Genomic DNA, 23,616 nt, shown 5'->3' with positions numbered 1-23,616 from the left:
TAGTCAGACGAGACATAATTATTACCTGCTGCTTTATCTGTTCCAAATTCTGTCAATTCTAAGGACACCATCCCCTGTTTTCTTATACATTTAACTGTAAAAAGCTGATAGACTAAACACAAATATGAACTCGAGTTCCACAAATTAGAGATGCAACTTAGTTCATAATTTAACTGCAAATTTGATTCCATGTCCATAAATAATTCTCAAAACACACTGGAATTTTAACAACAGCCATAATCTGATTCCATTTCTGCATTCTCTTCACTTGTAAAACTCAAAGTCCGTGTCTGGCTTCTTAACATTTGCGCGGTACCCCTTCTCGAAATCCTTAGGTAGTATCACATATCTGTTCTTTCGCACCGCATGCATACCAGCTTCCTGGCAGATTGCTGCTATCTGCATTGTTCAACATAAAATCAAAATAGTGAGTTAATAGTGAGTTATTTAATATCTATCATCATAAGGACTTTCATGCAATCCTTTCAGGATCAATTTCCATGTACATTACCACAAGATTAAGAAAATAAAACCACATTACTGCCAAGAATTGTTTTCTCAACAATTCAGTTCAGGACAATGATGTACAAACGACTCAGCTAACAACCACACATAATGTTTGAAACAGTATGATTAAGAGTATGCTCAAGTTCACATTTCAAAGAACATCATTAGGTGGTGACCCAGAAGGATATATCATGGTAAAAGTAAACTCTAGCGGGAAGCATAGAATAGTAAGCAAAATAAACTAACCTCAGCAGCACTAATTTTATCAGGCCGTGAAACATAGTCTTCCAAGTCAACCTCATCGCTGAGGTTCATTTTGGAGGTGCATACCTACACAAGGAAAAACCAATCAATAAGACAGAAACTAAGATATCAGTCAAAACTTTCTTTTGAGAAAACAATTGGTTTCGTTTCTCTTTAATGAGTTATTTAAGTGCTTGTAGTAATAAACTTGCCTGGAAAACAAGCCTCTTTTGACGTCTATCAGGAAGGGGGAACTCAATCTTACGATCAAGTCTCCCAGGACGTAAGAGTGCAGGATCTAGAGTGTCTGCCCTGTTGGTTGCCATTATGACCTTGACATTCACGGTCTGGTCAAATCCATCCATCTACATCGAATTCAACACAATAAGTTAAGGACACAACTAAAATCCATTATTCTACAGCATAAGATCTGAATTAAAACATCTTAGGAGAATGTTAAGATACACATATTTGTTTCCTGTTCTCACCTGATTAAGAAGCTCCATGAGAATACGTTGAACTTCCCTATCAGCTCCTGTTTGAGCATCAAACCTAGCAGTAGCGATGGCATCTACCTCATCAATGAAGATGATAGCTGGAGCGTTTTCCTTGGCAAGACGGAAGACATCACGAACCATACGAGGTCCCTGCAATTGAAAGGCCAGTTAGTCACCAAACAGAATCGCCCAATAAGACCTTAACATTCAATAAAGCTGTAATCTTTATTACCTCGCCGAGGTACTTTTGCACAAACTCGGATCCAACAACCCTAATGAAGGCAGCGGTTGTGTGATTGGCAACAGCCTTAGCCAACATAGTCTTTCCAGTACCAGGAGGTCCATAAAGTAAGACACCGCGTGGTGGGTCTATACCAATCTGTTTGTAAAGCTCGTGATGGGTAAGAGGCAATTCAACAGCCTCACGAATTTCCTGCTTCTGAATATCGCATCCTCCAATATCCTACACGAAAAGATGAAGCAACACATAAGAACCCAAAGATGGTTTCAAAAACCCTAACTTTAATTTAGAAAACAGGGTCGAGATTTGGAAAAAAGGAAACTTTACATTGTAGGAGACGTCAGGCTTCTCAGATTGGCTGAGAAGGGAGATGCTAGAATCGGCCTCCGGGGGCAAAACATCAACAAGGGCGTTGGAGTGACGGTGAAGAGCGACGGAAGCAGAAGGCTTTAAGAGTTCTCTATTGATGGTGCTGAGAATTCTGACATAGTAATTGGAGCCAGTAGTAGATCCGACGATGCCGTTGTTCTGATCTACCATCTCCATGAACTGACCTATCACGAGAGGCACGGATTGAATTCGTTTGACCTCCTCTTGAGCCCGTAAGAGCTCTCGTTTGAGATTCTTTTGCTCGTCTTTCACATATTCCTCTTGGATATCGGTGAACTCTAGTTGCCGTTCAAGCGATTTCAGGCGGCCATAGAGATCTTCTTCGTCTGCGGTGGATAGATCCATCAAAGCCGGAGATGCTTTAGGGTCAAGAACCATCGATGCAACAGCTGCAGAAGCCATTATCGGTGAGAGATCTTTGGTGTAGAGAAAAAGAAAAGTGAGATTGCTAGGAAAATAAATAGACTTTTGTGAACCGATAGATCTTTGGAGTAGAGGAAAAGAAAAGTGAGATTGTGAACCGACTCATCTAAAAACCTTTATTCATAGCCTCTTTTAAGAAGGAAAATATTTAAAATGGGCCTTTTGCACAAAGTAAGGCCCAGTTTGATATTTAATAGCCCGTTTACTTTTTCCATTTTAATTTGTTTATTATAAACTCCAAGTCCAACGAATTAGATTGGCAAATTAGTAGAGTCCCTCCAAGCGAGAAAGGAAATAAAGGTTATATATAGGAAGAAGCGTAATATATGGAAAACTGGAATATCTAAAAAACGCCACTAGCCAAGACTCACTCGGTTTAACTTATTTGGTGACCGAGAGAGTTGGTCTAAATGGGGATCATATCTATAGCTCATCATCGCCTAGTAACCAAAACTGAGAGGAAACAATTTCAATTTTGGAACCAAAGCCGATACCAGACATACTTCAGTTCTACTTTACTACTGGAAAAACAACTTTACCTTAGGTTGGTAAACTTAAAATATGCCATAAGTATTAGCCCCACCCAAAACCAAAAGCCGCATAAGGTAAAAAAAAAATATGGGGCATTTAGACAAAACAAAGCTCTCTTATGCTTTCCTCTTCCTTAGTAACCTTGCGGATGGTCTCTTAGTGGCTCTTGAGCTGTGTTCATCATCACATGATTCTTCAACATCCTTATCTTCTTCTTCTTCTTCACTTGTCGCTCTGCCTCTCTTTCCTGCGCTTGTAAGATTAGCGTTCTCATTTCCTTTAAACACATAGATCTGCACAAAGCACACATTTATAATCATCTTGTGAGGATGTCAGCTAACTCCAACCACATGACTCTTGTTCAAGACACATACATACCTTAAACCTCTTTGGTTCAACCAATTGAAAGAGTAGAGCATCACCATCATCCAATTTATGATCAAGGGCAAACCTTTTCCAACCACCACTGAGCCCACTTCTTCTCCCAATGTACACTGCTTCATACTCTTCGCCTTCTTCATCCTCTAGTACTATTTCCATAGTTTCCTCAGGAAAATTGTCCACACAGAATCTTGAAGGAAGCCCCTTGAAATTGCAAACAAACCCATGTAGGTCAAGTAAGGTTACACGAAATCCTAGAAGAAGAAACACACACAAGTAGTGTAGTGAAAAACCGTACCAGCCAAAAGCAACTGTAAACATGGGAGCGAACCATAGATTTCACAAAGGAAGGATGTGGAGATTTAAGGCGGCTCTGGAACTTCTCTGCAGCATTGAGTGCTCCAACCTTTTCTTCGTAAGATGCAAACTTGCACTCATGTAGAGGACGAGAAATGTAGCTGATAAAGTTTAAGTAATTGATCAGATTAAAGGACAGGTTTTTAGGGCTAAATTGTGCAGAGGCACTTACGTAGCCCATGTAGAGCTATGCCGTGATCTCCTCAGATTCGAAGTACGACCAGTGTCTACGGCGACCTGGAAAGAGAAAGGGGATTAGGGTGATTGATTGATGTGAAAAATCGATTACAAGATCAAAGAGACATCTGGGAAAATTACATCATCGCGATAGGAAGAAATTACGGTACGAACACGAGAAGAGCGCCTTGGTTCAGCAGTAGCAAAGAGGGCTTTATCGATGGGTCTGGGGTTACGCTGCTGAAGAAGCTGAAATTGAGGTAAAGCTGCAAAATTGAGCAAGGTATGAAGCAGAAATGGGAGAAAAAAAACACGAAACCTGAGGCGTTTTCTTGGTAATCTGTGTCAGAGTCTTAGAAATCTGGGAGATTCCTAAATCCTGAGATTCAATAATCAAAAGTGATAAACGAATCAGAGAAGGAGGAGAAGTAAGAAACACGGTAACGATGAAGGGAAACCTGAAATCGCTTGTGATTCTCTTGAAGACGGAGCTTGCGAGCTTCCTCATAAGCCATGGCGATTGCAGAGTTCCCCAGGAGGAGAAAGAAATGGCGCTTCGTTTGAAATTCGAAATCACGGAATTAGGTATTTTCTTTTAGTTAATTGGTAATTAGTTGGGCTTATTTGGGCTTTACCAAATAAAATTTGATTATTTTACCGTAACTTGCTTAGTACTACACAATCCCGTAAAGAACTTGTGTTAAATCATTCACCATTATTTATTATTCCCTTTGTCTCGTGTTCTTTGGGACCCTATTTAACTATATAAGCTCCATACAAAAATCAATGAGATAAATATAAATTTTACACATTTGGCTCTGAGATTTTTACTACTCCAATTTCACAGCTGCATCAAGCATATCCACACTGCTGTTTTGTTGTGTCCATAGCTGCGCATATCTCCCTGATTTTCCCAATAGCTCATCGTGGGGCCCTTGTTCCACCACCTTCCCGTTTTCCAGTACAACGATCTGTGCCCACAACCACAAGTTTTAGTTAGGCAACAACATTGTTTTTTTGCTCTTAACAGCTACGTTGACAACACTATTTACTACAAACCTGGTCACATTGCATCGCAGTGGTTAGCCTGTGGGCAATGAAGATGGATGTCCTGTTACTCGCTAGTGCCTTGAGTGCGTTCAGTATCTCTGCCTCTGTTGTGCTGTCCAGCGCACTCGTTGCCTCATCACACAACCTGTGTATACCAACCATCTCTCTATGTATGTGAGGACTCAACACGTACTTAATCACATAGGTAAAGTCAATGCTGCTTCTATGCAAAATTACTTACAGAATCGCAGGGGATTTCAAAAATGCCCGAGCAAGTGCCACTCTTTGTTTCTCTCCACCACTTAACTGCACACAACATCACTCCATGGTCATCACAATCCTAAAACCCCATCAATATATGACTCTACTCAAACTCTGGATGGTCACTCATCCATGCTACTCTTTGCAATTATATAGAAAACATCTAATATTGGCTAATCCCCTTTTTCTCTCATGCTTGTTACAGTTCTGCGAAACTAGTTTATTAAATCATATTTTTCTTCATCCAGTTTACAACAGGTGAACTTTGACTTGGAACCCTGATTGACTTGCTTGTTTTACTTTGATGATGACCATGACAAAAATGACGGGGACTAACTCCCCATAACTCAATCATAAACTGCTACTAGCCACTGAACTCACGAGGCATATACTGGTCTACCTAAAAATTTCCAAATATAACATCAAAATACTGACCTTGAGCCCCCTTTCCCCAACGATCGTGGAATATTTATCAGGGAAATTACTGATCGTTTCATGAATTGCAGCACGTCGAGCAGCCTCATACACCTGGATTGAAATAAATATCAGATGAGGATTCTTGATATTAAACTTGACATTTGCACCAAGTATTAAGTTGACTGGTACCTCTTCTTCTGTAGCTGAGAGACGTCCATAATGTATGTTGTGAAATATTGTGTCATTGAAGAGCACCTGCAGTGCATTAGAGATTACCCTTGAGAACAACAAAACTTTGGAGTGTTCTACATTAATAGAAAGCTTACAATGATACATGTGAAAAAAGGAGAAGAAAAGTGAAAAAAAAAAAAAAAAACAATCTAGTGTCTAGTATGACCAGAAACGTTACAATGAGAAGAAAGGCGAGAAACAATTGAATGCAGGTCATAGTGGTGTGTATAACAAAAAGCCTCACGACGAGAAGTAGCAAAAATGCCAACTTACAGTATCTTGGGGCACAACTCCTATGGAGCTTCGGAGGCTATCTAGTCTTACTTCCTTTATATTTTGCCCGTCAATCCTTACCTGGTAACCAACATGACAAAAACGATGTTATCTAGATACCAAGCATTTTCTTCCGTAAATTTCTCTGCTTCCAATTCCAAACAAGACCCCACAGTTCACAAACAAAAAAAATGCTTACATTTCCGGAATCTGTGTCGAAGAATCTGAATAGCATTCTAAGAATTGTTGACTTGCCTGCCATAGAACAAAGCATAAGGTTTGCAACAGTATACCAGAATTATAAATTTGAACTTAGATGCTTAAACAGACGAGGTTTAGGAATTACCGCTCCCGCTAGTACCAACGATTGCCACACTTTTTCCTGCCGGTACGACAAAGGAAATTCCATCTAATATTTTTCTCTCTGGAAGGTAACTGTAATTGTAGAAAAAGAGAATGGTGATGTGGCAATAGACATAAGTTATTAACCCCCTTCGTCTTCAACCACAACATGAAGCTGATATCCAAATCATGCAATGTATCTTATAATTTGCCACTTTGATAAGCTCAACAAATCTAATTAATAAAGACTTTCTGGGGTGTATTGAGTTCATCAGTGAAATAAAATTTGAGTTAATAGTACTTCTATTAATCTTAACACACTTTGCTGCCCAAGATAGCATGGCACTTACAATTAATACGATAGTAATGTTCCACCTACCTGAAGTGTACATTTTCAAACTCAATGCTTCCACCTTTCAGTACAAGAGGCTTTGCGTCATCTGTATTTGTGATGTCAGATTTCTCCTGAAACAGTAAGAGAATACCACATCATTAATTCAACATGCCAGGAGTGCATACTAAAAAGCATGCATTTAAATATCACTTCTTGATTGAAGCATTTTTATAAAAAAAAGGTGTTTAAGAAACTTAACCAAATGCAGAGTTTAAAGAAACAATTATAATATCCTCATATACCTCTAGCAACTGGAACATTGATTTCATGTCCACAAGGCTCTGAATGGTTTCACGGTAAACACTACCCAAAAAGTTTAGAGGAAGAGACAACTGAAAGAGAAGTCCATTCACCATAACCTGCATCGCCCAAACATGCAAAAGCTTATTAGAAAACAATTTGCATAAAAATACAGGCGGACATAAAATACCGATGTAGGGGAAAAATCGAAGGACGCACTGACCAAGTCACCGACTGTCATCTGGCCATTCATGATGCCCTGAGAGCACAACACCATTGCTGTTGACAGAGCTGTACTAAATATGATACTTTGTCCAAAGTTTAAAAAAGCAAGACTTCTTTGAGTTTGCAGGGCAGCATCTTCATATTCTGGTATAAGCAGCAGAATCATTACAAGAGAAATCAAGGTAAATGGACTGAGCAATAATATATTATGATAGAACATCAATCGGTTTTCTTCCTAGCAAAAAGAACTTGTAAATAAAGATGTAAAGCAGTCATCAGCATATTTTCTTATCTGAATTTCTTTCTCGTTGCAACTATTCTTGCTAAAAGTAAAACTGAAGAAATTTTCTTTTTTGGAAATTTAGATTAAAATAAAAAAAATTCATCTAAACAGCTAGTAGAGTTACTTACTTTTCAGGAACTGGTCATACTTTTCAGCTTCATAACCTTCATTGTTAAAATATTTGACAGTCTGAAACGAAACAGAAATTATGTCAAAACTGCAAGTAAAGCAAAAAGAAAAAGATTGAAAATTTACCTCATAATTTATCAGAGAATCAATGGCCCTTGTGCTAGCATCATTATCAGCTTTGTTCATAGCCTTTCTAAACTTGGTTCGCCACTGGATAAAATAAAGGAAACGTGAGCAAAGCATCTGACACCAAAAAGATTTGTAACAAGAAAATGAAAGATGAGGAGAATTTATAAAGACAATTATCCTTCTACATGGACATCACACCTAATATCACAACTAGAATGATTTAAAGCCAATCCAAAGAGTTGATACAATTAAGTTCAGAGAAGCTTAGTAACGAGTTCAAGAACAGTGTATAGTAGTGTCTTAAGCAAATTATTACCGTTAGTGCTGGATTATCATGATAATAAGGCAAGTATTGGATTATAATAACACAAACAAGTCGAGGTTGTAAGTATTGCATTATAGTTGGCATTGAAAAGAGTATACCGAAGAATGCACAGTACCTGTGTCACAGCTAATGTGAAAACTATATATGATCCAACAGAGAGGGAAGTAATCCAGGCAAAAGCAGCTCCGAACTTGTATGCTAGTATACCTGATACCATAGATATCTGGAAGATACATATTAATTACGTCGACTGTTTTTAGAGACAAATGAATAGTGTAATCCAAATATGAATGAGCAACTGCCATTATTCAAAATGAGAAAACTCCATGATCATGAGAAAGCACCAAGTGGTCAGACAAGCTTTACCTCCAATATGGTAGGAACAACATTGAAAACCATAGCTGAGAGGATAAAATTTATCGCACGGCTACCACGATCAATAATTCTGTTCAAGGCACCTGTTTCTCGACTGGACATAAGCAATTAAGTAAGGAGGTTATGATGAGATGGACCTAAGATGGAATGAGCGAGATTACTCACAAGAGTAAGAGAGGGGTAATAGATACCTTAGGTGGTAACGAAGGTCAAGATCATGTAAATGTGAGAACACCTGCAAAGCCACCATATGAAATTGATTGATACATACAAAGGATACAAACAAAAATATCTATCGACAAGATAGTTTAGAGCAGCAGCAGCATACCTTTCTAGAAACAGATCGTATTGTTCGGAGAGCTACCTTAGAGAACACAGCAGTACGAAGTTCTGCGATGATGGAAAGTAGCAAAGACCAAGAGTGAAAAGAGCATTCTTTTCGTTTTCTTCTTCATAAAAAAAATTGAGCTATTGAGAGTTACCATTAAAAGCAGAAGATCCCGTCCGAGCAATGCCATATCCAATGAGGACAGCAGCAGGAGTAGCAAAAACAGTAAGAAGAGTAGGGTTTGTAGCAGCGAAGGTGGTCAGAGAGGCTCCTGTACCGGTGGCTGAAGCAAGCCAATCAACAGCTAATTTAAAGAGGAAAGGGACTTGAACATTCAAAACCTTAGCACCCACTAGAAAACCCAAAGCAGCGATGACCCTGAAACGGAATTCTGGATTGTCTCTCATCCACAAATAGCCAGCAAGCGTGCGGAGAATCTTCATGTCAGCCATAGCCGAGTCTGAATCCGACGAGGTTATCTTGATTTCCTTAGACTTGGTGGCTGCTTGGTCGGGATTGGGAGTAGAAGTCGAAAAAAGACGCCCATTAAGCACGGAACTCCGTTGAACGAAACGAATTGGGGATGGTGATGGTGATGGGGATGGTGAGTGATCAGAGAGGAAGGCATTGATAACGGGAGATGTTCGAATTGAGTTACGTCTGATGTAATTGGAGAAACCATTATGACGACGATAATCAGAGCGAAGACTGTAGGAAAAAGATGGGATTTTGGGTTGAGGGTGAAGATTAGCGCGACAGAGTAAGAGCCCAGGAGCCCTAACGAGTCGAGATCCTCTCGACATCCCTTCTTGTCCGAAAGTTTCACCGACTGTTTTTGCTCCGGCGATGACTCTTATATCTCATTCCCGAGCTAGCTAAACATGTCTTGACGTTCGGCGGTATTTAATGGGCCTAACAAATAAAGCCCACTAAATTTTAAGCCCATTAATGTCTATCCCCTTGTCTAGTGAGTCGTCGTTTCTCCACCATTCTTTCATCATCATCGTCGTCAAGCAATGTTTATTATGAGCTACTTCCACAAGAAGTCATTGTTAGTGAAGAAATGGGAAGCCGTGCGGTATGTATACAACGTGTGGCACCACCGTGTTTTGAAGCCTCGCAAGTGAAGAAGATCAAAACAGTTGGTCCCTTTTTTGTGAAAACAAGGAGTAAGAGAAGAAGAAGTGATGGTGTGAGATGTAGCAGCATAGCTGACTACATCGGAGGTGACTTGGTGAAGCCGGACATCGGACAATGGCTTCAAGACGTGGAAGAGCACAAGGCAATCGCCATTTACGCTCCTCATGAGGGTGGTTACGAAGGTCGTTATCTTAACCGTCTCAAAATGCAAGGCTACTACTTTCTTGACATCTCTGCTCGGGGCCTTGGTGACCCTGAGACTACTCTCCTCAAGAACTACCCTGTTTGCCCTGTATGTCTCCTTTCATCGATCTTCTCCATTTAATCTTGTTTCGATAATATTTTGTGTGAACCATGTCCTCTTATCTTGTTTTAGGCTCATCTTGGCAAACAACCTATAGCAAGATGGTACTATCCACCAGAGGTTGATTACAGGCTCTCTGCTCTTCCCCCTAGTGCCAAAGGTCTTGTCGTATGGGTCCTCGAAGCAAAGGTTTGAGTTTTACTCATTTTATTTGTCTCCCATATGCTGCTTCTCATCTTTCCATTTATATCTAATCAACAACCCAGGTCCTCTCCAAGGCTGAACTCCAATTTCTCGCTTTGCTTCCCTCTCTTCGTCCTAATGTCCGGGTTATTGCTGAATGTGGCAACTGGTGAGTATATCATTCCTTACCATATACACTAATCAAATCAGCTATGTTTGCACTTTGCATGACCATTAACCTATTCGCCTGCAGGAGAAAGTTTGTGTGGAAGCCTCTAGCAGAAATTGCAAATCTAGCTGCACAAGAGTAACCTAATGGCACCAGTGGAACTTACCGTGTATAGTTTTCATGAATACATCTCCTGCAAGTGTAGCAATACTCATCACATATTAAAAGTTGAAATATATGTTTGTTACTTGGTAATATATACCCTTTTATTCCCATGGAGTAATTAAGGACAATTTCTGACTCTGCTTTGTCACAAATGAAAGTACTTATAATCAAAAAAGATTGATGGGACACATTTAGATACAGGGCAATCCAGAGGTAGAAAACAGGACACTTGATTGATCAGAATCATGTGCAACTTACTTTGATCAATTCAAGTCACAAGACACAATGAGTTATAACATGTACGTGTCCACGGAAATTGTTTCGAAAACCGAAAGTTTCAGATCTTTGCAAAGTTCTTCAACGAGTAGGCATATCGCCCACCTGTTACGAGACAACTTAATACCAAGAGCTTACCCTTAAGAGTTAAGATTCTTGCCAATATTGGGAAATCTACATATATGTCACCCTTAAAACTTTGATGGAGCTTCATGTGAAGATGCTTTCTGATGTCAAGTTCTATGCTTAACCTTGAGTCAGTTGCGTATCAAGCAGGCAACTTTAAAGTAGAAGCTACACTAACAAAGACATCGACTTGGATAATAAGCTCAGTAATACAAAACTTTGATACACTAAGACAAAGCTGAGATTGGAGAATGCAAAACAAGACAAAAGGCAAAGTTCTATACTGCAGATTCTTGGGTTACTTTGGGCAAGAAGGTATCCCACCATCCAGGTTCATACTTGGGGTATGGCGCCACCCAATTTTTAGGCTTGTCGAACTCTAGAGTAGTAGGATTGGAGGCCAAAGCTTCACCAAGCGAGGTAGCTTCAAAGGAATCATATAGAACACGATCCAATCTTAACTTCATAAACCTGCCATAAAACAACAAAAATGCAAAACTCAAATGCTTTAGTAAGGATGAACGTAATTTTGTAAAAGAGAGAAATTTGGGATTAGGGTCCTAACGTGATCCAGGAGCCATTGGTGGAAACAAGAGCAACAGCAGGACGACGAAGTCTTTGAGTAATTTTGGGGAAATTGTCAAGGAATTTGGGCTCAATCACAAGCCAGAAGTCTTGCACTAAGTCACGCTCACCGTAATAACGGAGACGTTCAAACAATTGCTCCTGGAAGTGTTCCTCTTCGTCAAGCATGAATTTAGCGTTTGCTACCACGAAATGGTACTTGATGCTCTCTCCCTGCAATCATCCACAAAACGTAAGCTGTTGTTGGGTTTGGTTTGATTGGTCGAGAGGAGAAAAAAAAGAGGAACCTTGTTATCCGACTGTTGCTCGATGGAGGTAGCTGCGGTTTTGAAAGAGGAGGAGAAATGTGATGATGGTAGAGACAGAGACGGCGGAGAGAGATGGAGTTTCTTTGTCTGCTTGGGAAAGGAAGAGGAGACGAAAAAGGGTTTCGGACGGCAAGCGGCGGCGGTAGGCGGCACCGCCACAGTCAATGCTCCGGTGACGCTCCACATTGCTGATTTGAGTCTTTTGATCCTCCGAGGCAGAATCTGTAAAAATCTTATCTTTTTTGCCGGGGCTCATCCATTATTATCGTCCTTTCTCTGAACTCAATTTTTTATTGATTTTGTTATTTGGGCTTCAGTAATGGCCCAATAGGTCGTGATGGGCCAATTATAACCCAAAAGAAAGAAAAGGCAAAGGTGTTAACTGTGACTTCCATGGCGATGGAGGCGGAGCTGAGATGCTGAAGCTGCAAGTAACCGGGAAGACGATCTTGTCCAGTATTCGTTGTCAGAGAAAGGCAAGTTCTTACACGATCCACCATTTTGTCTCTACTTTACAAGTTTAAAGGATTGATTTTTGAGTGTTTTGATTGATGCAGATGTCTACTTGTTCTTCGTACGCATTTGGACCTTACAAAATCGATCCGCGTGAAGTGTTCTACGCAACGCCTCTCTCTTATGCCATGGTTAATCTCCGTCCGCTTCTTCCTGGTATGCCTCATTCCTCTCCAATCATTCTTCTTTTTCATTCTTCTGAGTTCTTCTGACCTTCTTTTACACCTATTTTTTTGCAGGTCATATCCTTTTTTTTCGCTTTCTTCACTATGGTTTTGTTTTGTAATTTGAGTTCCTTTGGATGACTTGACCACAAGAGCACATGTTCTTGTCTGCCCGAGACGCCTTGTGCCACGATTTACAGATCTTACAGCTGATGAGACCAGTGATCTGTGGCTTACTGCTCAGAAAGTTGGCTCTAAGCTTGAGAACTTCCATAATGCGTCTTCTCTCACATTAGCTATCCAAGTAACTAAACATCTCCATTCTTTCTTTCAATTCATTCTTTCTTTTGTCTGAATCTGAAAGGATTGGAATTGGAATGATTGAACTAAAACCATCTAACTTTGGTTTCATGAAAATGGTTTAGGATGGCCCTCAAGCGGGACAGACTGTTCCCCATGTACACATTCACATCTTGCCTCGTAAAGGTGGTGACTTTGAGAAGAATGATGAAATCTATGATGCTGTAAGTTGCTGCATTTTGATCACATTCCTAGCTTTGGTTTTATAATATTCTTATGGTGGTATCTTGTTGTAGCTTGATGACAAGGAGAAGGAACTGAAGCAGAAGCTTGATCTAGATAAAGACCGGGTTGATAGGGGCATTCAGGAGATGGCTGACGAGGCTTCCCAATACAGATCTCTTTTCGATTGCTAGTTATCATTTCTCAATCAATATCAAACCAAGCTATCCAGTACCTTTAATAAGACCGTTGTGACATGTGACTCTCAGTTTGAGGTTTTATGTCTGAGACTTGGATTCAAATATGTAATCTCTTTCTAATGTCGTCAAATCTGCGCATAAAACTAAGCGTTATTGTATTGGTTGGCACTTCTTAGTGACATTTGAATCAACTCTTTCAAGTTTTAAAGAAAAAGAAAACCACTTGCGACCATCATCTCATGCCTCATTTTACACAATGAACACTAAATACTCGAACTGATCAAAACCATAGATGTATAAAATACTGTCCCATAAGATCAGCTCGCTTTAGATACTAAATAATAAGCTAAGAAGCTTTTGATGGTTCTTCCCCTGGACCTGGAGCGTCATCCTCATCATGATAGATGTTCTCAGCCATTTGCCATATTTGGAGTATGTTGTCCTCAGCAACACTGGAAATTACCCAATCTTCGCAAGGATTCCAAGAGAAATCTGAAATTTTGCTAGTGTGACCACCGTGAATAAACAGCAGCTCAGGTGGGCCGTCCTCTGCATCCTCCAGTGTCTGCTCCTCATCGATCCTATCATAAGACACCCTCAAACATATCAATATTGCTCCTCCATGACCATACATGAACATTATATAACTAAAGAACTAAGTCTATGGGCCAAACCTGCTAAGGTCCCAAACCATAAGTCTTCTACCAAGGCAACATGAGGCTAAGATAGTCTCGTTCTTTGGGTTCCAACCAACTTGGAAAACCTCCTCTCTGGAGATCAAAGCACATAATTTAGGTTAGTGATGTTTCTTTAACTTGTAAATACTTCTTAGTAACACAGAATCCATCTCAAAGCGGCAATATTTATGACGTATCATTCTTACTTGTGGCTATCAAATGTGTGAAGAGCAGTGCTTAGCTTCCGTAGATCGAATAATTTAACAGTCTTGTCAGTTGATCCTGTTGCCACAACCCACTCATTAAATGGATTGAAGGCTAAGCAGTTAACCTGAGGCATTTCAAACAACCCAACAATTAGCAAATATATACGAGGTAATACGATTCAATGGTTTTTAGTGTTTAGGAAAACAAGCTAGTTAACCAAAAGACAAGCTTAAGTACCAAAAGTTTTATCTATATTTAAAGCCAATATATTGCAAACGCACCTCCATCGAATGAGCAACCACAGACTGTACTGGTTTACTGGCAGAAGGAGAACGAAGATCCCATATAAGAAGGTATTGGTCATCTCCAACGGATCCAAACAGGTATTCATGTCTCAGATGCCATGCAACATCTTCCACAACGCCTTCATGAGCCTTAAGTTCAGAAAATAATCATCAGCAAGGAAAACACAGAAACCAAACTGAATTTCTATCTATATGCTTTCATGGGTGTAACTGATTCCGCTAAGTGGGTGCAATTGCTTGCCTTTCTAAATGATGCAAAGCAATAATCAAGACGGATAGAAATCCAAGCATTACCTTAAAGATCTGCTGAGCGTCAAGGGATTTGTTTTTAGGAGTAGCGTTAATATCCCACAAGCAGATCTGAGCATCATCAGAGCCGCTGAGCAAATGACCCTGCTTGAACTTACTCCAAGAGAGACCATATCCCTCAGAACTGTGACCTCTAAGCTTTAAATCAGGATTACAAGCCCCATCAAGAGGGGGCTTAGATGGATGCTTACTGTAATCGAAAACATAGACCTCCGCATTTACTGTCTTGGTAGCAATTATGAATGGATTTTGAGGCATGTACCGAGCTCGATTAACCTCGCCATCATGATTTATCTGCTGGATAATTTGCACCTACACAAGCAATCAACCAACATTTATCATCCTTTAACTCGTTTGAACCCTAGAATCAAAAACCAGAAACTTGGAAATGAGAAACAAAATAAAAATCACACCTTTCCAGTTGCACAGCCAAAGCCACCAAATTCAGAGCGGTCATCATCGTACTGACGAGCTTCACTCTCTGTATCGTCAAGAGGAAGCTGAACTTGTGCTAGCATCAAGTAATTAGGCTCGTTCTCGGAGGTATGGGTACCGAGAATCATCTTCTGAACGGAGTAGTCTTTGCCGGAAGGTTCTTCACGGTCAGGAAGCCATTCAACAGTAAGTGAAGGCCACTCGAGAGCGTGAGTAATAATGAGATCGTAGAGGAAAGGAGTGTTCTTCTTCCAGATCTTGTACTCTTCATTGATTAGTCGCTCCTCAATCTCACCTCGCATTTCCTCTTCGTCTTTCCCCATCTCGGCGATGTCTTTGTTATTCCCGCCACAAGAACAAAGCAAAACCCTAAAACAGATCTCTTTTGTGTACAAATTGTCGGAACTTCTCGCTTCCGTTTCTGTATAATTCACTTATAGAAGAAGATGATGAATAAAAAAGGAAGAAGATAGATAAAGGCCCAATTTTCAAAAGGCCCATTATTAAAAAAGGCCCAGTTAATTGACTTTTCAGCTTACTCAGCAGTCAACAGAAGTGAGGATTGGAGAAAAGAGAGAGAAAAATGGCGATGGAGATCGGAGAAGACGAATGGAAGGTTTGCTGTGGAAGCTCCGAATTCGCGAAGCTGATGGAGATGTCTGGTCCGTTAACTTCAGAAGAAGCAATCTGGACTGCCAGAGACACCTGGTTCAACCTAGTTAATGTGACAGATTGGCTTGAAGCTTTCTCTGCTCATCCTCAGATTGGGAATACTCCTTCACCTTCTATCAACTCCGATTTTGCTCGTCGGAGCGTATCAGAACAGTCAACCGCCTTTGCCACAACTTCTGCTTCTGCTTTACAGGTGATGGATCTCCACATTTCCTTTTCGTTTCTTCAGTAATTTCTTCTTCTGATGATCCATTTGCATCGATTTCGTAGGAGCTTGCCGATTGGAATGTACGCTACAAACAAAAGTTTGGCTTTATATTCATTATCTGCGCCTCTGGTAGGACTCATGCTGAGATGCTCCATGAGTTAAAGGTCAACTTTGCATTTCCAATTTAGTTTTTGTTGAGTGTGAGTGATGACTGATGAGACAGTTACTTATTCATCAAATCGTCTCTGTTTCAGGAAAGGTATGAAAATAGGCCGATAGTGGAGCTTGAGGTTGCTGCTATGGAACAAATGAAAATAACAGAGCTACGAATTGCTAAGCTCTACTCCGATAAGGCTAGAGTTGTATCCGAAACTGACAGCTCTAGCTCTCCTATTTCAACAAAACCTCAAGGTATATTGGTGATTTATCAAATCCTTTCCTTGTCAAAGTTTTGTGTGTGACTGTGTGGGTTTGAACCTCTTAGGATTCAGTATGATATCAAGTATGTGTCTGTTGGAATACAAGCATGTACCTTCATGGCTATCTTTGTTATCTGTGTGACCTTTTCTACTTTCCCACTTTGGAAGATCGTTTGAGAATCATTGGAGGGCATTTGAATGTTGCAGCTGAAGCAAAATCTCCCAAGAGAAGTAGACCACCAATCACGACTCATGTCTTAGACGTCTCATGTGGTGCTCCAGCTACAGGTGTCGAAGTGCACTTAGAAGTGTGGAGTGGTACTACCGGTCCTTCCTTTGGTCATGGAGGTGGTGGTGTCTGGTCCAGTGTGGGCACCTCAGTTACTGATAAAGATGGGCGCAGTGGGCCACTGATGGATTTGGTTGAGGCTTTGAACCCAGGGACATATAGAATAAGCTTCAACACTGCAAAGTATTGCCCAGGCTGCTTCTTTCCCTATGTTTCGATTGTATTTCAGGTTACCGAATCTCAGAAATGGGAGCATTTCCATGTCCCACTGTTGCTTTCACCATTTTCTTTCACCACATACCGTGGGAGCTAGAAGAGCTGTGCTACTGCTGTCTGCTCCCTCCAGTGTCCAACACATTTGGTTTTGGTTGTACAACTACTGGAACATGTATCAAAATAGTATTTCTTTGGATTTGTACTTCTCTTAAACAACCAATGAATGAGCGAAACTACGAGCTTTGATCCATACTCATTGTGAGCTCCAATAATTGTATTGATTACCATGTTAAATATCTTGGGAGATTCTAAACGTTTGTACAAAATGGTCAATCACAAAACTAGCCTCTAAAATTGTTGTGTTTTAATCTATAGACTCATTGCCAGCAGGACAATAATAGTATAGATTTAAGACATCTTGGGAGATACCAAACCTTTGCGCAAAATGGTCAAATCAAAACAACCTCTACTAGTGTACTTCACACACCTCTACTAGTGTACTTCACACACCTCTACCTACCCCCTTCAGAGCGTATCTAAAGCTCCCCGGCTATATCTACATTTTTCTCCAAAAGTTCGTAAATTCTTTTGCAAATGACATTATGTTGCTCCACGCACTTGACCTTTCTTTCACCTCACCAGCTTCCGTCTCTTTCGCCTCACCGGCTCCTGCCTCTGAAACTTGTCTGTAAAAACACAAGATATAAGAATTCAAACTGGAGTTGAATGACTTTTTCTATTACTCAAAAACAAGAGATCCATCAATGAACAAAATTATCCTAATATAAGGATCGGACCAGTTAAGGAGAGACCTAGTTGTATGCACAAGATACCTGGTCTCAGTAGGCACAACATCTGCTGAAACAGCAGCTCCTTCAAGATGGTCTGCTTTTGACCCTTGATTACCTAAGTGCGTCAAGTTTCCCTCCTTCTCAGTCTCTGAGTTTTTTAAAGATATATCTACTTGTATTCCCTGAGTTGTATCTGTTTCTCTTTTTTCATCTGTTGCAACAGCTCCTTCAAGATGGTCTGCTTTTGACTCTTGATTACCTAAGTGCGTCAAGTTTCCCTCTTCCTTAGTCTCTGAGTTGTTTGAACATACATCTACTTCTATTCCCTGAGTTGTCTCTGTTTGTCTTTTGTCACCGGTTCCAGCAGCTCCTCCAAGATGGTCTGCTTTTGACTCTTGATTACCTATGTGCGTCAAGTTTCCCTCTTCCTCAGTCTCTGAGTTTTTTAGACATACCTCTACTTCTATTCTCTGAGTTGTCTCTGTTTCTCTTTTGTCATCTGTTGCAGAAATGACAAGGTTGTTTCCCTGGAGATTACTTTCATCATCAGAATTAGAGTGAGAAGTATCTATTATATCCTGCTTCTGCTCATTTACTGTCTCAATACCCAGACTGCCAGCCTGTAACACAGAGTCAAGGATAACTGAGCCAAGTGATAAGTGCAGCATAAGGAAACTAAACTGATCACACCAAAGGAAGATATTTTTACTTGAATCTCAGGTTCAACAACCACAGGAGAGAAGTGTGAGGAAGCATCATCTGGTACAGAAGGAGGGACTTCTGAGAGGGGTTTAGCTACGATTGGCACAGGTGCTGGAGAAAAGTGTGAGGAAGCATCACATGGTACAGAAGGAGAGACTTCTGAGAGGGCTTTAGCTACGATTGGCATAGGTGCTTTTGGTTTGAGTTTCAGCTCTTGAAGGATTTCCCTGACAACGTAATAACAGCCCCCCACTTCCTTGCGAGTAGAACTCAATGAAGGGAATCTACCAGCATTATTTGCTCTGTATCTGCATACAAACAGTACCTATGTTCAGATCCTTGGGATTCAGATACCTCAGCTACACACATTGCTATCTAGTTGACATGTGAACCTTTAACAGAATATGAGAAAAGTAATCGGGTGGAGAGACAATTACTCGTTGACAAAAGACTCCACCAAAGCTCGCCGATCATCTCTTGAGAGTCTTTTGTAAGCTTTAGAGGTTGTTAAAGATTCGCAAACAGCAGGAGAGCCATAGAACCTTGCAAGCCGTTTAACATCAACATTTCTGCGTGTAGCAGAAACTGCAAAATGACATCAGGGTAAAAAAAAATATTCAGCAACAATGTTTCAGAAATTGGAAGGAAACATGAGTAAAGAGGGTTTAGCTTTGTTACAGGTAAATTGTTTCAGCTGCTTCAGAATCATCACTGCACTCGAAAGTATGCTACTTGTACGTCACTGCGATCAACTCCACCCAACAATTCCATAACTAGCTAAACATCACAATAAACATCTTTTTGGATTCCAAGTAAAACCTTAGAAAAACCCTAGAGAAAAGCGATAAATATCAGAAATTTACAGAAACGAACCAGTCGCTACTCTCTGTTGGTCGGAAAATAGAGAATCGGAGTTTGAGAGAGACGCAAAACACGGCGCAGACCGGAGACCGATGAAGAAGGAACAACAAGTAGGGTTCGTTTCCGTTTTGTTCTTCCCTAATTCTTTTAGCAAAATAATTCCGTAAATAGTTATTTTTCCTCTATTTTTAATTTATTAATTTCTAAAATGGACTTGTTCTCCAAGACAAATGTATAATTACCGTATTGTCCGGAATTAATTGTTTTAACTTCAAAAAAGATTAGTCAAATCAAGGTTACATCTTCAAACAATGTATTTTCCTCCACAATCTTAGCCATACTTCCATTAACATGTACCCAAATTTCTGCAATTTTCTTGATTTTCCCATCTAAAACCTCTACCAATGTGAAAGCTCTTGTTGTGCCACCACTCTCAGACTCTGCTGCTCCTCTTTCCTTTGCCTCTTTAACCCTTGGAACTATTGCACCGTTCACATAAACAGTCTGGTTATCACCATCTTGCACTACCATTTTCCGATTTCCTTTCCCCCGTTGCAGCTCCTTATGCATGTGTCCAAACACTACTAAAGGAACCGACAACTTCGTCGTCTCCTTCAACTGTCGTATCGCCTGCTCTAGATCTGAAACATTAAAATGGGTTTTCACCAAACTAACTACAATCAGCACTTTGGAGTCTAAAACATGGGAAATGCTACTGATGCCAAATCATCTCACCTGGATCACCATGGTCACCGGCTTCATCCACCCAGTCTTTTCCACATATATCCTCTGCTTGAGAACCAAGACCTGCAAGACAGAAAAAAACACTACTTAATCCTTATATGTTTAACCTGAGACTGGCCTAAGACCAGACCAATAAGAAAACTTTAAAGGTTGATTCACCTGTTGGCCCATTATGAGCAAGAATTATAGCCACGTGATCTTCCGGTGTTCCATGTGCAGCTCGACAAATACTCCCAGCGCTGGCATCCATATCATGAACTCCATACCTAGAAAAAGATCAAAGTGTCAATGACTGGTAGTTTTACTTGACTTGTACAGTTGTACGTTCACAGAGTTCACCCAACAAACACAAATTGTTTTAAGTATAGAAAGGGCTGCCGATTTACTAAACTGTTAATTCATTTTTCTTCAGTTACCGATACAAAGATCTAGGCAGCTCATCTTTTCTGAACCTAGATTCATTCCTAGGCTCTTTTTAGCAAGAATAAAGCTACTTTGACCAAATAAATACTTCATATAGGAGATGCATTCCTGCAATGTAAGTCAAATGCTAACCTCTGGACAAGCAGATTTTTCCGAAACAATCGATCCCCTCCAATTGAAAAGGGTCGACCACCAACAATACTGAGCTTAAAAGAGGGGAAGTCCATGCGTTGATATCCTACGTGCTCGTCACCAAGGCTGTTAGTTGCAGAGGGAAACATAAGAAAACTTTTTAGAATCTGTGTCCACTAAACCAAAACCAAAAATTACAGGAATAATGATAAGGGATCACAAACAGAAAAACCAACTCCTTTTTTTTTTTTGCAAACAAATCAAGAAAACCGAAAGAAAACAATTCTTTGGGTTAAACCAATAAACCCTCTCCCTAAATCTATTTCCCCGACATGGGTCTCACGAACGTATTCGAATGGAGGTATTATCGATGAGTTAAACCTATTCGACTTAACTTTGGGATTGGGCATGATGCTCATTACATACTAGACAAAGCTGAACATAGAAACAACCATTGCAGCAGTGTGTTACATTACAAGTACCATCCCAAAAATACCAGCAGAATCCATAGGTAGTGTGAAATTGACAACAAGCGAGGTATTCAAAGGACATAAACCTCAAAGCAGTAACAGATCATAGGTATTTGTTGATATAGCATGAGAGTCATATAATGGAAAAACTCACATATCGAGTTGCATTTGAACACCGTTCTGTTTTTGTTTCCTGAAAGAAACATAAACGAAAATAGAAATCCACGATCAAAAAATCAAAGTACAAGACCAAAATTTCTAGAAGACGGTAATTCAGAGAAGGGTTAGGTAGTGGCAAGACACCTTGGAAAGTCACGGGTGAACCAGGCATCATGATTTCCCAATATAACTGCTTTAGGGAAAGTAAGAGCGGCAACGCTTTGAACAAGCGGGACGTTTTCCTCACCAAAATCACCTGACAGAATTTGGATTGGATTGAAATTTTCTGACTTTAATCAAAATCATTAAAGGTAGATTGAAGAGAGAAGTAGAGAAATTCGAAAAGAAAACAATTTTAGTCGTCAGTAACAGAGAAGCTGCCTGTGAAGAGCACCAGATGCGGCTGCAAGAGGATTTAGGGTTCATAAGCCAAGGGAACGTGTGAATAGGAAAAGAGACCAGGAGAAAGACGGAAGGGAATCAAAGGACCTGGAGAACTCGAAGAGCCTTTCGATCTTCATCTATATCCCAGAAGCCATGCTTTAAGAGGGGAAGAAAAAGATAAGATAAATCAACAAGATGAAAGAAGGCGTGAGAGACACAGAGAGAAGATACTAAAATATTACGATGTCTCCGACGACAGCGATTCGGACAAGAGAAGAAGACGCCATTGGAGAAGAAGAACAACAGACTTGAATTTTCTGTTTCGAAAGAAGGAAGAAGAAAGGATTTTAATCTCTCTAGCCCCTTTGGAAGATTCAATTTTTGGAAAACCCTTCTTTATTCTTCTGACTACCACTTCTCCTTCCCAATTTATCTTCTATAAATCACAATATTTAAGAAGTGTTTTTGCTGACGTGTCGGACTCTCGGTTCTTGTTGAACCCTTGATTTTGCGTAATTAATTATTCTACTGGAAATTATGTAACTTTACCATAATATTTATTCGTAGATTATAAAAATAAAGTAGATATAAGGTTATTTACTTTTTTCTGAATGGCGATAATACCATATATCACCGTTGACCATATCTCTTTAAGAATATTTACATATAGATTTAGAGAACAAAGGAAATATTACAATTAAATCATTATGATAATGGCGAATCTATTTAGAATATACAATTTATCGTATTGATAATGCCGACTTGGTCTATTTAGAATAGAAATTTCTTTTTTCTGGATTTCTAGATATTTTTAAATCTTTAAAATTGTTAAAAGCCCTATATTCTCCACTGCCTCTCAGCTCCTATAAATACCTTGATAGGGGTTTTCGTCCCAACTCATATTAATCTATAGCGTTTTAAACTGTTACAATAGTTTTATATGAGTTTTAATGGTTTTTATTTATGATCGTAGGTGGATGCATGTAAGCTACGTTATGAACCGATCGATGCATGAAAATTTGGATCCTATTTCGACCGATAAATTGGTGATCTTATAGATTTATATATAATGATTTTTTTTTTGTTATAGGAATTTTAATAGTTTTTATTTATGATCGTAGGTGGATGCATGGAAGCTACGTTGTGAACCGATCGATGCATGAAAATTTGGATCCTATTTCGGCCGATAAATTAGTGATCTTATAGATTTATATATATTGATTTATTTATTTTTGTTATATCAATCTATAATTTATGTTATGGTTTCACTGTTTTCGCCACTGTTTGAATATTAATAGTATTTACCGATGAACACAGATTTAATTGGCGACGTGAAACGATGCATAATAATTTGGAATAGGTCAACAAGTGAGTTTCTATCTTTTATTTACCATTTTCTTTTTGCTATGAATATGTGATTTACGTTAGGATTTCAATGTTTTCCTCTAATTACTGAGGATATGTAATCAATTCGATCGAGTACATCTTTCTAAACAGGTAAAGCATACATCGATTATTATTTTTTAATAGTTTTGGGGTATTATTTTGTGTTATTTGTTTAATATGATAGTGTCGTAAATTTGTTTTTTTGTATTTAGGTTTCTCTTAATTAATCAAGAGATGAATTCATCAGAGAATTATGGATATTTGTATCTCAGATATTTACTTTTTTTAATACAAAAAAGGTTAAACGATTTTTGGCTTTTTTAATAGATTTTTTTTTTTGTATGAATAATAGTTTATTTTTCTTTAATCTTATTTAGTATGTCGTATAAGAAAGAGAAATATTACAAATAGTCAAGCTTCTCA

At 39.5% G+C, this 23,616-nt stretch overlaps 10 protein-coding genes across 16 annotated transcripts; 3 read left to right on the top strand and 7 right to left on the bottom strand.

Annotated features, from left to right (window-relative positions):
* Nucleotides 1-56: 56 nt before the first annotated feature.
* LOC9300637 (26S protease regulatory subunit 6B homolog) lies at nucleotides 57-2,405 on the bottom strand. The gene is made up of 6 exons (XM_021022633.1): nucleotides 1,816-2,405; nucleotides 1,480-1,710; nucleotides 1,239-1,397; nucleotides 963-1,115; nucleotides 754-837; nucleotides 57-399 (listed from the first exon to the last, which is right to left on the bottom strand). Exons 1-6 carry the CDS (start codon nucleotides 2,278-2,280, stop codon nucleotides 265-267), a joined length of 1,227 nt encoding a protein of 408 aa, XP_020878292.1. The 5' UTR covers nucleotides 2,281-2,405; the 3' UTR covers nucleotides 57-264.
* A 350-nt stretch (nucleotides 2,406-2,755) lies between these two features.
* LOC9300636 (putative B3 domain-containing protein At5g58280) lies at nucleotides 2,756-4,346 on the bottom strand. Of its 2 annotated transcripts, none has more exons than XM_021022696.1 (7): nucleotides 4,206-4,346; nucleotides 4,067-4,126; nucleotides 3,889-3,987; nucleotides 3,743-3,807; nucleotides 3,512-3,671; nucleotides 3,211-3,417; nucleotides 2,756-3,125 (listed from the first exon to the last, which is right to left on the bottom strand). In XM_021022696.1, the coding sequence occupies exons 1-7, from the start codon at nucleotides 4,260-4,262 to the stop codon at nucleotides 2,949-2,951; spliced, it is 825 nt and encodes a 274-aa protein (XP_020878355.1). In that variant the 5' UTR covers nucleotides 4,263-4,346; the 3' UTR covers nucleotides 2,756-2,948. The 2 variants fall into 2 exon arrangements, with proteins under 2 accessions (XP_020878355.1, XP_020878363.1); XM_021022704.1 differs by having other exon boundaries at nucleotides 3,889-3,984.
* Nucleotides 4,347-4,377: 31 nt separating this feature from the next.
* LOC9302330 (ABC transporter B family member 25, mitochondrial) lies at nucleotides 4,378-9,852 on the bottom strand. Its single transcript, XM_002864513.2, has 18 exons — nucleotides 8,904-9,852; nucleotides 8,750-8,811; nucleotides 8,613-8,656; nucleotides 8,413-8,515; nucleotides 8,162-8,269; nucleotides 7,719-7,802; nucleotides 7,592-7,652; nucleotides 7,179-7,324; nucleotides 6,958-7,074; nucleotides 6,701-6,786; nucleotides 6,326-6,414; nucleotides 6,179-6,234; nucleotides 5,980-6,060; nucleotides 5,665-5,730; nucleotides 5,494-5,586; nucleotides 5,039-5,103; nucleotides 4,807-4,942; nucleotides 4,378-4,718 (listed from the first exon to the last, which is right to left on the bottom strand). Exons 1-18 carry the CDS (start codon nucleotides 9,550-9,552, stop codon nucleotides 4,578-4,580), a joined length of 2,187 nt encoding a protein of 728 aa, XP_002864559.1. The 5' UTR covers nucleotides 9,553-9,852; the 3' UTR covers nucleotides 4,378-4,577.
* LOC9300635 (NAD(P)H-quinone oxidoreductase subunit N, chloroplastic) lies at nucleotides 9,746-10,845 on the top strand. Its single transcript, XM_021022727.1, has 4 exons — nucleotides 9,746-10,181; nucleotides 10,266-10,382; nucleotides 10,460-10,545; nucleotides 10,630-10,845. The coding sequence occupies exons 1-4, from the start codon at nucleotides 9,813-9,815 to the stop codon at nucleotides 10,685-10,687; spliced, it is 630 nt and encodes a 209-aa protein (XP_020878386.1). The 5' UTR covers nucleotides 9,746-9,812; the 3' UTR covers nucleotides 10,688-10,845.
* Nucleotides 10,846-11,214: 369 nt separating this feature from the next.
* LOC9302329 lies at nucleotides 11,215-12,271 on the bottom strand. Its single transcript, XM_002864512.2, has 3 exons — nucleotides 11,985-12,271; nucleotides 11,678-11,910; nucleotides 11,215-11,583 (listed from the first exon to the last, which is right to left on the bottom strand). Exons 1-3 carry the CDS (start codon nucleotides 12,189-12,191, stop codon nucleotides 11,391-11,393), a joined length of 633 nt encoding a protein of 210 aa, XP_002864558.1. The 5' UTR covers nucleotides 12,192-12,271; the 3' UTR covers nucleotides 11,215-11,390.
* A 103-nt stretch (nucleotides 12,272-12,374) lies between these two features.
* On the top strand, nucleotides 12,375-13,618 carry LOC9300634 (bifunctional bis(5'-adenosyl)-triphosphatase/adenylylsulfatase FHIT). Its single transcript, XM_021022734.1, has 5 exons — nucleotides 12,375-12,481; nucleotides 12,563-12,676; nucleotides 12,840-12,986; nucleotides 13,108-13,206; nucleotides 13,279-13,618. Exons 1-5 carry the CDS (start codon nucleotides 12,422-12,424, stop codon nucleotides 13,396-13,398), a joined length of 540 nt encoding a protein of 179 aa, XP_020878393.1. The 5' UTR covers nucleotides 12,375-12,421; the 3' UTR covers nucleotides 13,399-13,618.
* Nucleotides 13,581-15,759, bottom strand: LOC9302328 (histone-binding protein MSI1). The gene is made up of 6 exons (XM_021022626.1): nucleotides 15,316-15,759; nucleotides 14,888-15,214; nucleotides 14,570-14,722; nucleotides 14,288-14,412; nucleotides 14,079-14,174; nucleotides 13,581-13,985 (listed from the first exon to the last, which is right to left on the bottom strand). Exons 1-6 carry the CDS (start codon nucleotides 15,658-15,660, stop codon nucleotides 13,751-13,753), a joined length of 1,281 nt encoding a protein of 426 aa, XP_020878285.1. The 5' UTR covers nucleotides 15,661-15,759; the 3' UTR covers nucleotides 13,581-13,750.
* A 24-nt stretch (nucleotides 15,760-15,783) lies between these two features.
* On the top strand, nucleotides 15,784-17,397 carry LOC9300633 (uric acid degradation bifunctional protein TTL). Of its 3 annotated transcripts, none has more exons than XM_021022678.1 (4): nucleotides 15,784-16,202; nucleotides 16,280-16,381; nucleotides 16,472-16,628; nucleotides 16,844-17,393. In XM_021022678.1, exons 1-4 carry the CDS (start codon nucleotides 15,921-15,923, stop codon nucleotides 17,236-17,238), a joined length of 936 nt encoding a protein of 311 aa, XP_020878337.1. In that variant the 5' UTR covers nucleotides 15,784-15,920; the 3' UTR covers nucleotides 17,239-17,393. The 3 variants fall into 3 exon arrangements, with proteins under 3 accessions (XP_020878337.1, XP_002866253.1, XP_020878324.1); XM_002866207.2 differs by having other exon boundaries at nucleotides 16,805-17,393; XM_021022665.1 differs by having other exon boundaries at nucleotides 15,884-16,202; nucleotides 16,802-17,397.
* A 59-nt stretch (nucleotides 17,398-17,456) lies between these two features.
* Nucleotides 17,457-19,650, bottom strand: LOC9300632. Of its 4 annotated transcripts, none has more exons than XM_021022639.1 (6): nucleotides 19,508-19,631; nucleotides 19,313-19,411; nucleotides 19,072-19,219; nucleotides 18,642-18,942; nucleotides 17,975-18,552; nucleotides 17,457-17,827 (listed from the first exon to the last, which is right to left on the bottom strand). In XM_021022639.1, exons 2-6 carry the CDS (start codon nucleotides 19,341-19,343, stop codon nucleotides 17,698-17,700), a joined length of 1,188 nt encoding a protein of 395 aa, XP_020878298.1. In that variant the 5' UTR covers nucleotides 19,344-19,411; nucleotides 19,508-19,631; the 3' UTR covers nucleotides 17,457-17,697. The 4 variants fall into 4 exon arrangements, with proteins under 4 accessions (XP_020878298.1, XP_020878309.1, XP_020878316.1 ...); XM_021022650.1 differs by having other exon boundaries at nucleotides 19,313-19,407; XM_021022657.1 differs by having other exon boundaries at nucleotides 19,313-19,376.
* Nucleotides 19,651-19,712: 62 nt separating this feature from the next.
* LOC9300631 lies at nucleotides 19,713-22,208 on the bottom strand. Its single transcript, XM_021022688.1, has 9 exons — nucleotides 22,050-22,208; nucleotides 21,913-21,963; nucleotides 21,805-21,826; nucleotides 21,568-21,679; nucleotides 21,419-21,457; nucleotides 20,795-20,920; nucleotides 20,399-20,505; nucleotides 20,231-20,302; nucleotides 19,713-20,136 (listed from the first exon to the last, which is right to left on the bottom strand). Exons 1-9 carry the CDS (start codon nucleotides 22,092-22,094, stop codon nucleotides 19,781-19,783), a joined length of 930 nt encoding a protein of 309 aa, XP_020878347.1. The 5' UTR covers nucleotides 22,095-22,208; the 3' UTR covers nucleotides 19,713-19,780.
* Nucleotides 22,209-23,616: the final 1,408 nt, after the last annotated feature.

Source organism: Arabidopsis lyrata (genome assembly GCF_000004255.2).
Source record: "Arabidopsis lyrata subsp. lyrata unplaced genomic scaffold ARALYscaffold_8, whole genome shotgun sequence".
Classification (NCBI taxonomy): Eukaryota; Viridiplantae; Streptophyta; class Magnoliopsida; order Brassicales; family Brassicaceae; genus Arabidopsis; species Arabidopsis lyrata.
Note: the sequence above shows the minus strand (reverse complement) of the source record. Positions and strands in the feature narration are given on the sequence as shown.

Bases quoted from the DNA above. Each gene is read 5' to 3' on its own strand.
- LOC9300637 (XM_021022633.1), bottom strand. From the start codon at position 2,280: ATGGCTTCTGCAGCTGTTGCATCGATGGTTCTTGACCCTAAAGCATCT. The intron at 1,398-1,479 runs GTAATAAAGATT...TTTCAATTGCAG, and splicing joins TGCAAAAGTACCTCGGCGAG to GGACCTCGTATGGTTCGTGA. The intron at 838-962 runs GCAAGTTTATTA...TTCCTTGTGTAG, and splicing joins AAAAGAGGCTTGTTTTCCAG to GTATGCACCTCCAAAATGAA.
- LOC9300636 (XM_021022696.1), bottom strand. From the start codon at position 4,262: ATGGCTTATGAGGAAGCTCGCAAGCTCCGTCTTCAAGAGAATCACAAG. The intron at 3,988-4,066 runs GTTTCGTGTTTT...CAGCTTCTTCAG, and splicing joins TTACCAAGAAAACGCCTCAG to CAGCGTAACCCCAGACCCAT. The intron at 3,418-3,511 runs GTACGGTTTTTC...TGCAATTTCAAG, and splicing joins TTTACAGTTGCTTTTGGCTG to GGGCTTCCTTCAAGATTCTG.
- LOC9302330 (XM_002864513.2), bottom strand. From the start codon at position 9,552: ATGTCGAGAGGATCTCGACTCGTTAGGGCTCCTGGGCTCTTACTCTGT. The intron at 8,270-8,412 runs GTAAAGCTTGTC...TGTATCTTCCAG, and splicing joins TTGTTCCTACCATATTGGAG to ATATCTATGGTATCAGGTAT. The intron at 5,587-5,664 runs GTACCAGTCAAC...ATTTCAATCCAG, and splicing joins TCTCAGCTACAGAAGAAGAG to GTGTATGAGGCTGCTCGACG.
- LOC9300635 (XM_021022727.1), top strand. From the start codon at position 9,813: ATGGGAAGCCGTGCGGTATGTATACAACGTGTGGCACCACCGTGTTTT. The intron at 10,383-10,459 runs GTTTGAGTTTTA...TCAACAACCCAG, and splicing joins TATGGGTCCTCGAAGCAAAG to GTCCTCTCCAAGGCTGAACT. The intron at 10,546-10,629 runs GTGAGTATATCA...ATTCGCCTGCAG, and splicing joins ATTGCTGAATGTGGCAACTG to GAGAAAGTTTGTGTGGAAGC.
- LOC9302329 (XM_002864512.2), bottom strand. From the start codon at position 12,191: ATGTGGAGCGTCACCGGAGCATTGACTGTGGCGGTGCCGCCTACCGCC. The intron at 11,911-11,984 runs GTTCCTCTTTTT...GGATGATTGCAG, and splicing joins AGCAACAGTCGGATAACAAG to GGAGAGAGCATCAAGTACCA. The intron at 11,584-11,677 runs GTTAGGACCCTA...GTTTTATGGCAG, and splicing joins ACCAATGGCTCCTGGATCAC to GTTTATGAAGTTAAGATTGG.
- LOC9300634 (XM_021022734.1), top strand. From the start codon at position 12,422: ATGCTGAAGCTGCAAGTAACCGGGAAGACGATCTTGTCCAGTATTCGT. The intron at 12,482-12,562 runs GCAAGTTCTTAC...TGATTGATGCAG, and splicing joins GTATTCGTTGTCAGAGAAAG to ATGTCTACTTGTTCTTCGTA. The intron at 12,677-12,839 runs ATGCCTCATTCC...ACCACAAGAGCA, and splicing joins TCCGTCCGCTTCTTCCTGGT to CATGTTCTTGTCTGCCCGAG.
- LOC9302328 (XM_021022626.1), bottom strand. From the start codon at position 15,660: ATGGGGAAAGACGAAGAGGAAATGCGAGGTGAGATTGAGGAGCGACTA. The intron at 14,413-14,569 runs GTGCGTTTGCAA...GAAATGCCTCAG, and splicing joins TGGTTGCTCATTCGATGGAG to GTTAACTGCTTAGCCTTCAA. The intron at 13,986-14,078 runs GTTTGGCCCATA...GTCTTATGATAG, and splicing joins ATGGTTTGGGACCTTAGCAG to GATCGATGAGGAGCAGACAC.
- LOC9300633 (XM_021022665.1), top strand. From the start codon at position 15,921: ATGGCGATGGAGATCGGAGAAGACGAATGGAAGGTTTGCTGTGGAAGC. The intron at 16,203-16,279 runs GTGATGGATCTC...TCGATTTCGTAG, and splicing joins CTTCTGCTTCTGCTTTACAG to GAGCTTGCCGATTGGAATGT. The intron at 16,629-16,801 runs GTATATTGGTGA...TTCCCACTTTGG, and splicing joins TATTTCAACAAAACCTCAAG to AAGATCGTTTGAGAATCATT.
- LOC9300632 (XM_021022646.1), bottom strand. From the start codon at position 19,343: ATGATTCTGAAGCAGCTGAAACAATTTACCT. The intron at 19,220-19,312 runs GTAACAAAGCTA...GTCATTTTGCAG, and splicing joins GCAGCTGAAACAATTTACCT to TTTCTGCTACACGCAGAAAT. The intron at 17,828-17,974 runs GTATCTTGTGCA...GTGTTTTTACAG, and splicing joins GTTGTGCCTACTGAGACCAG to ACAAGTTTCAGAGGCAGGAG.
- LOC9300631 (XM_021022688.1), bottom strand. From the start codon at position 22,094: ATGGCGTCTTCTTCTCTTGTCCGAATCGCTGTCGTCGGAGACATC. The intron at 21,964-22,049 runs GTAATATTTTAG...CCCCTCTTAAAG, and splicing joins TCGCTGTCGTCGGAGACATC to CATGGCTTCTGGGATATAGA. The intron at 20,506-20,794 runs GTTAGCATTTGA...ATCTTTTTCTAG, and splicing joins AAAAATCTGCTTGTCCAGAG to GTATGGAGTTCATGATATGG.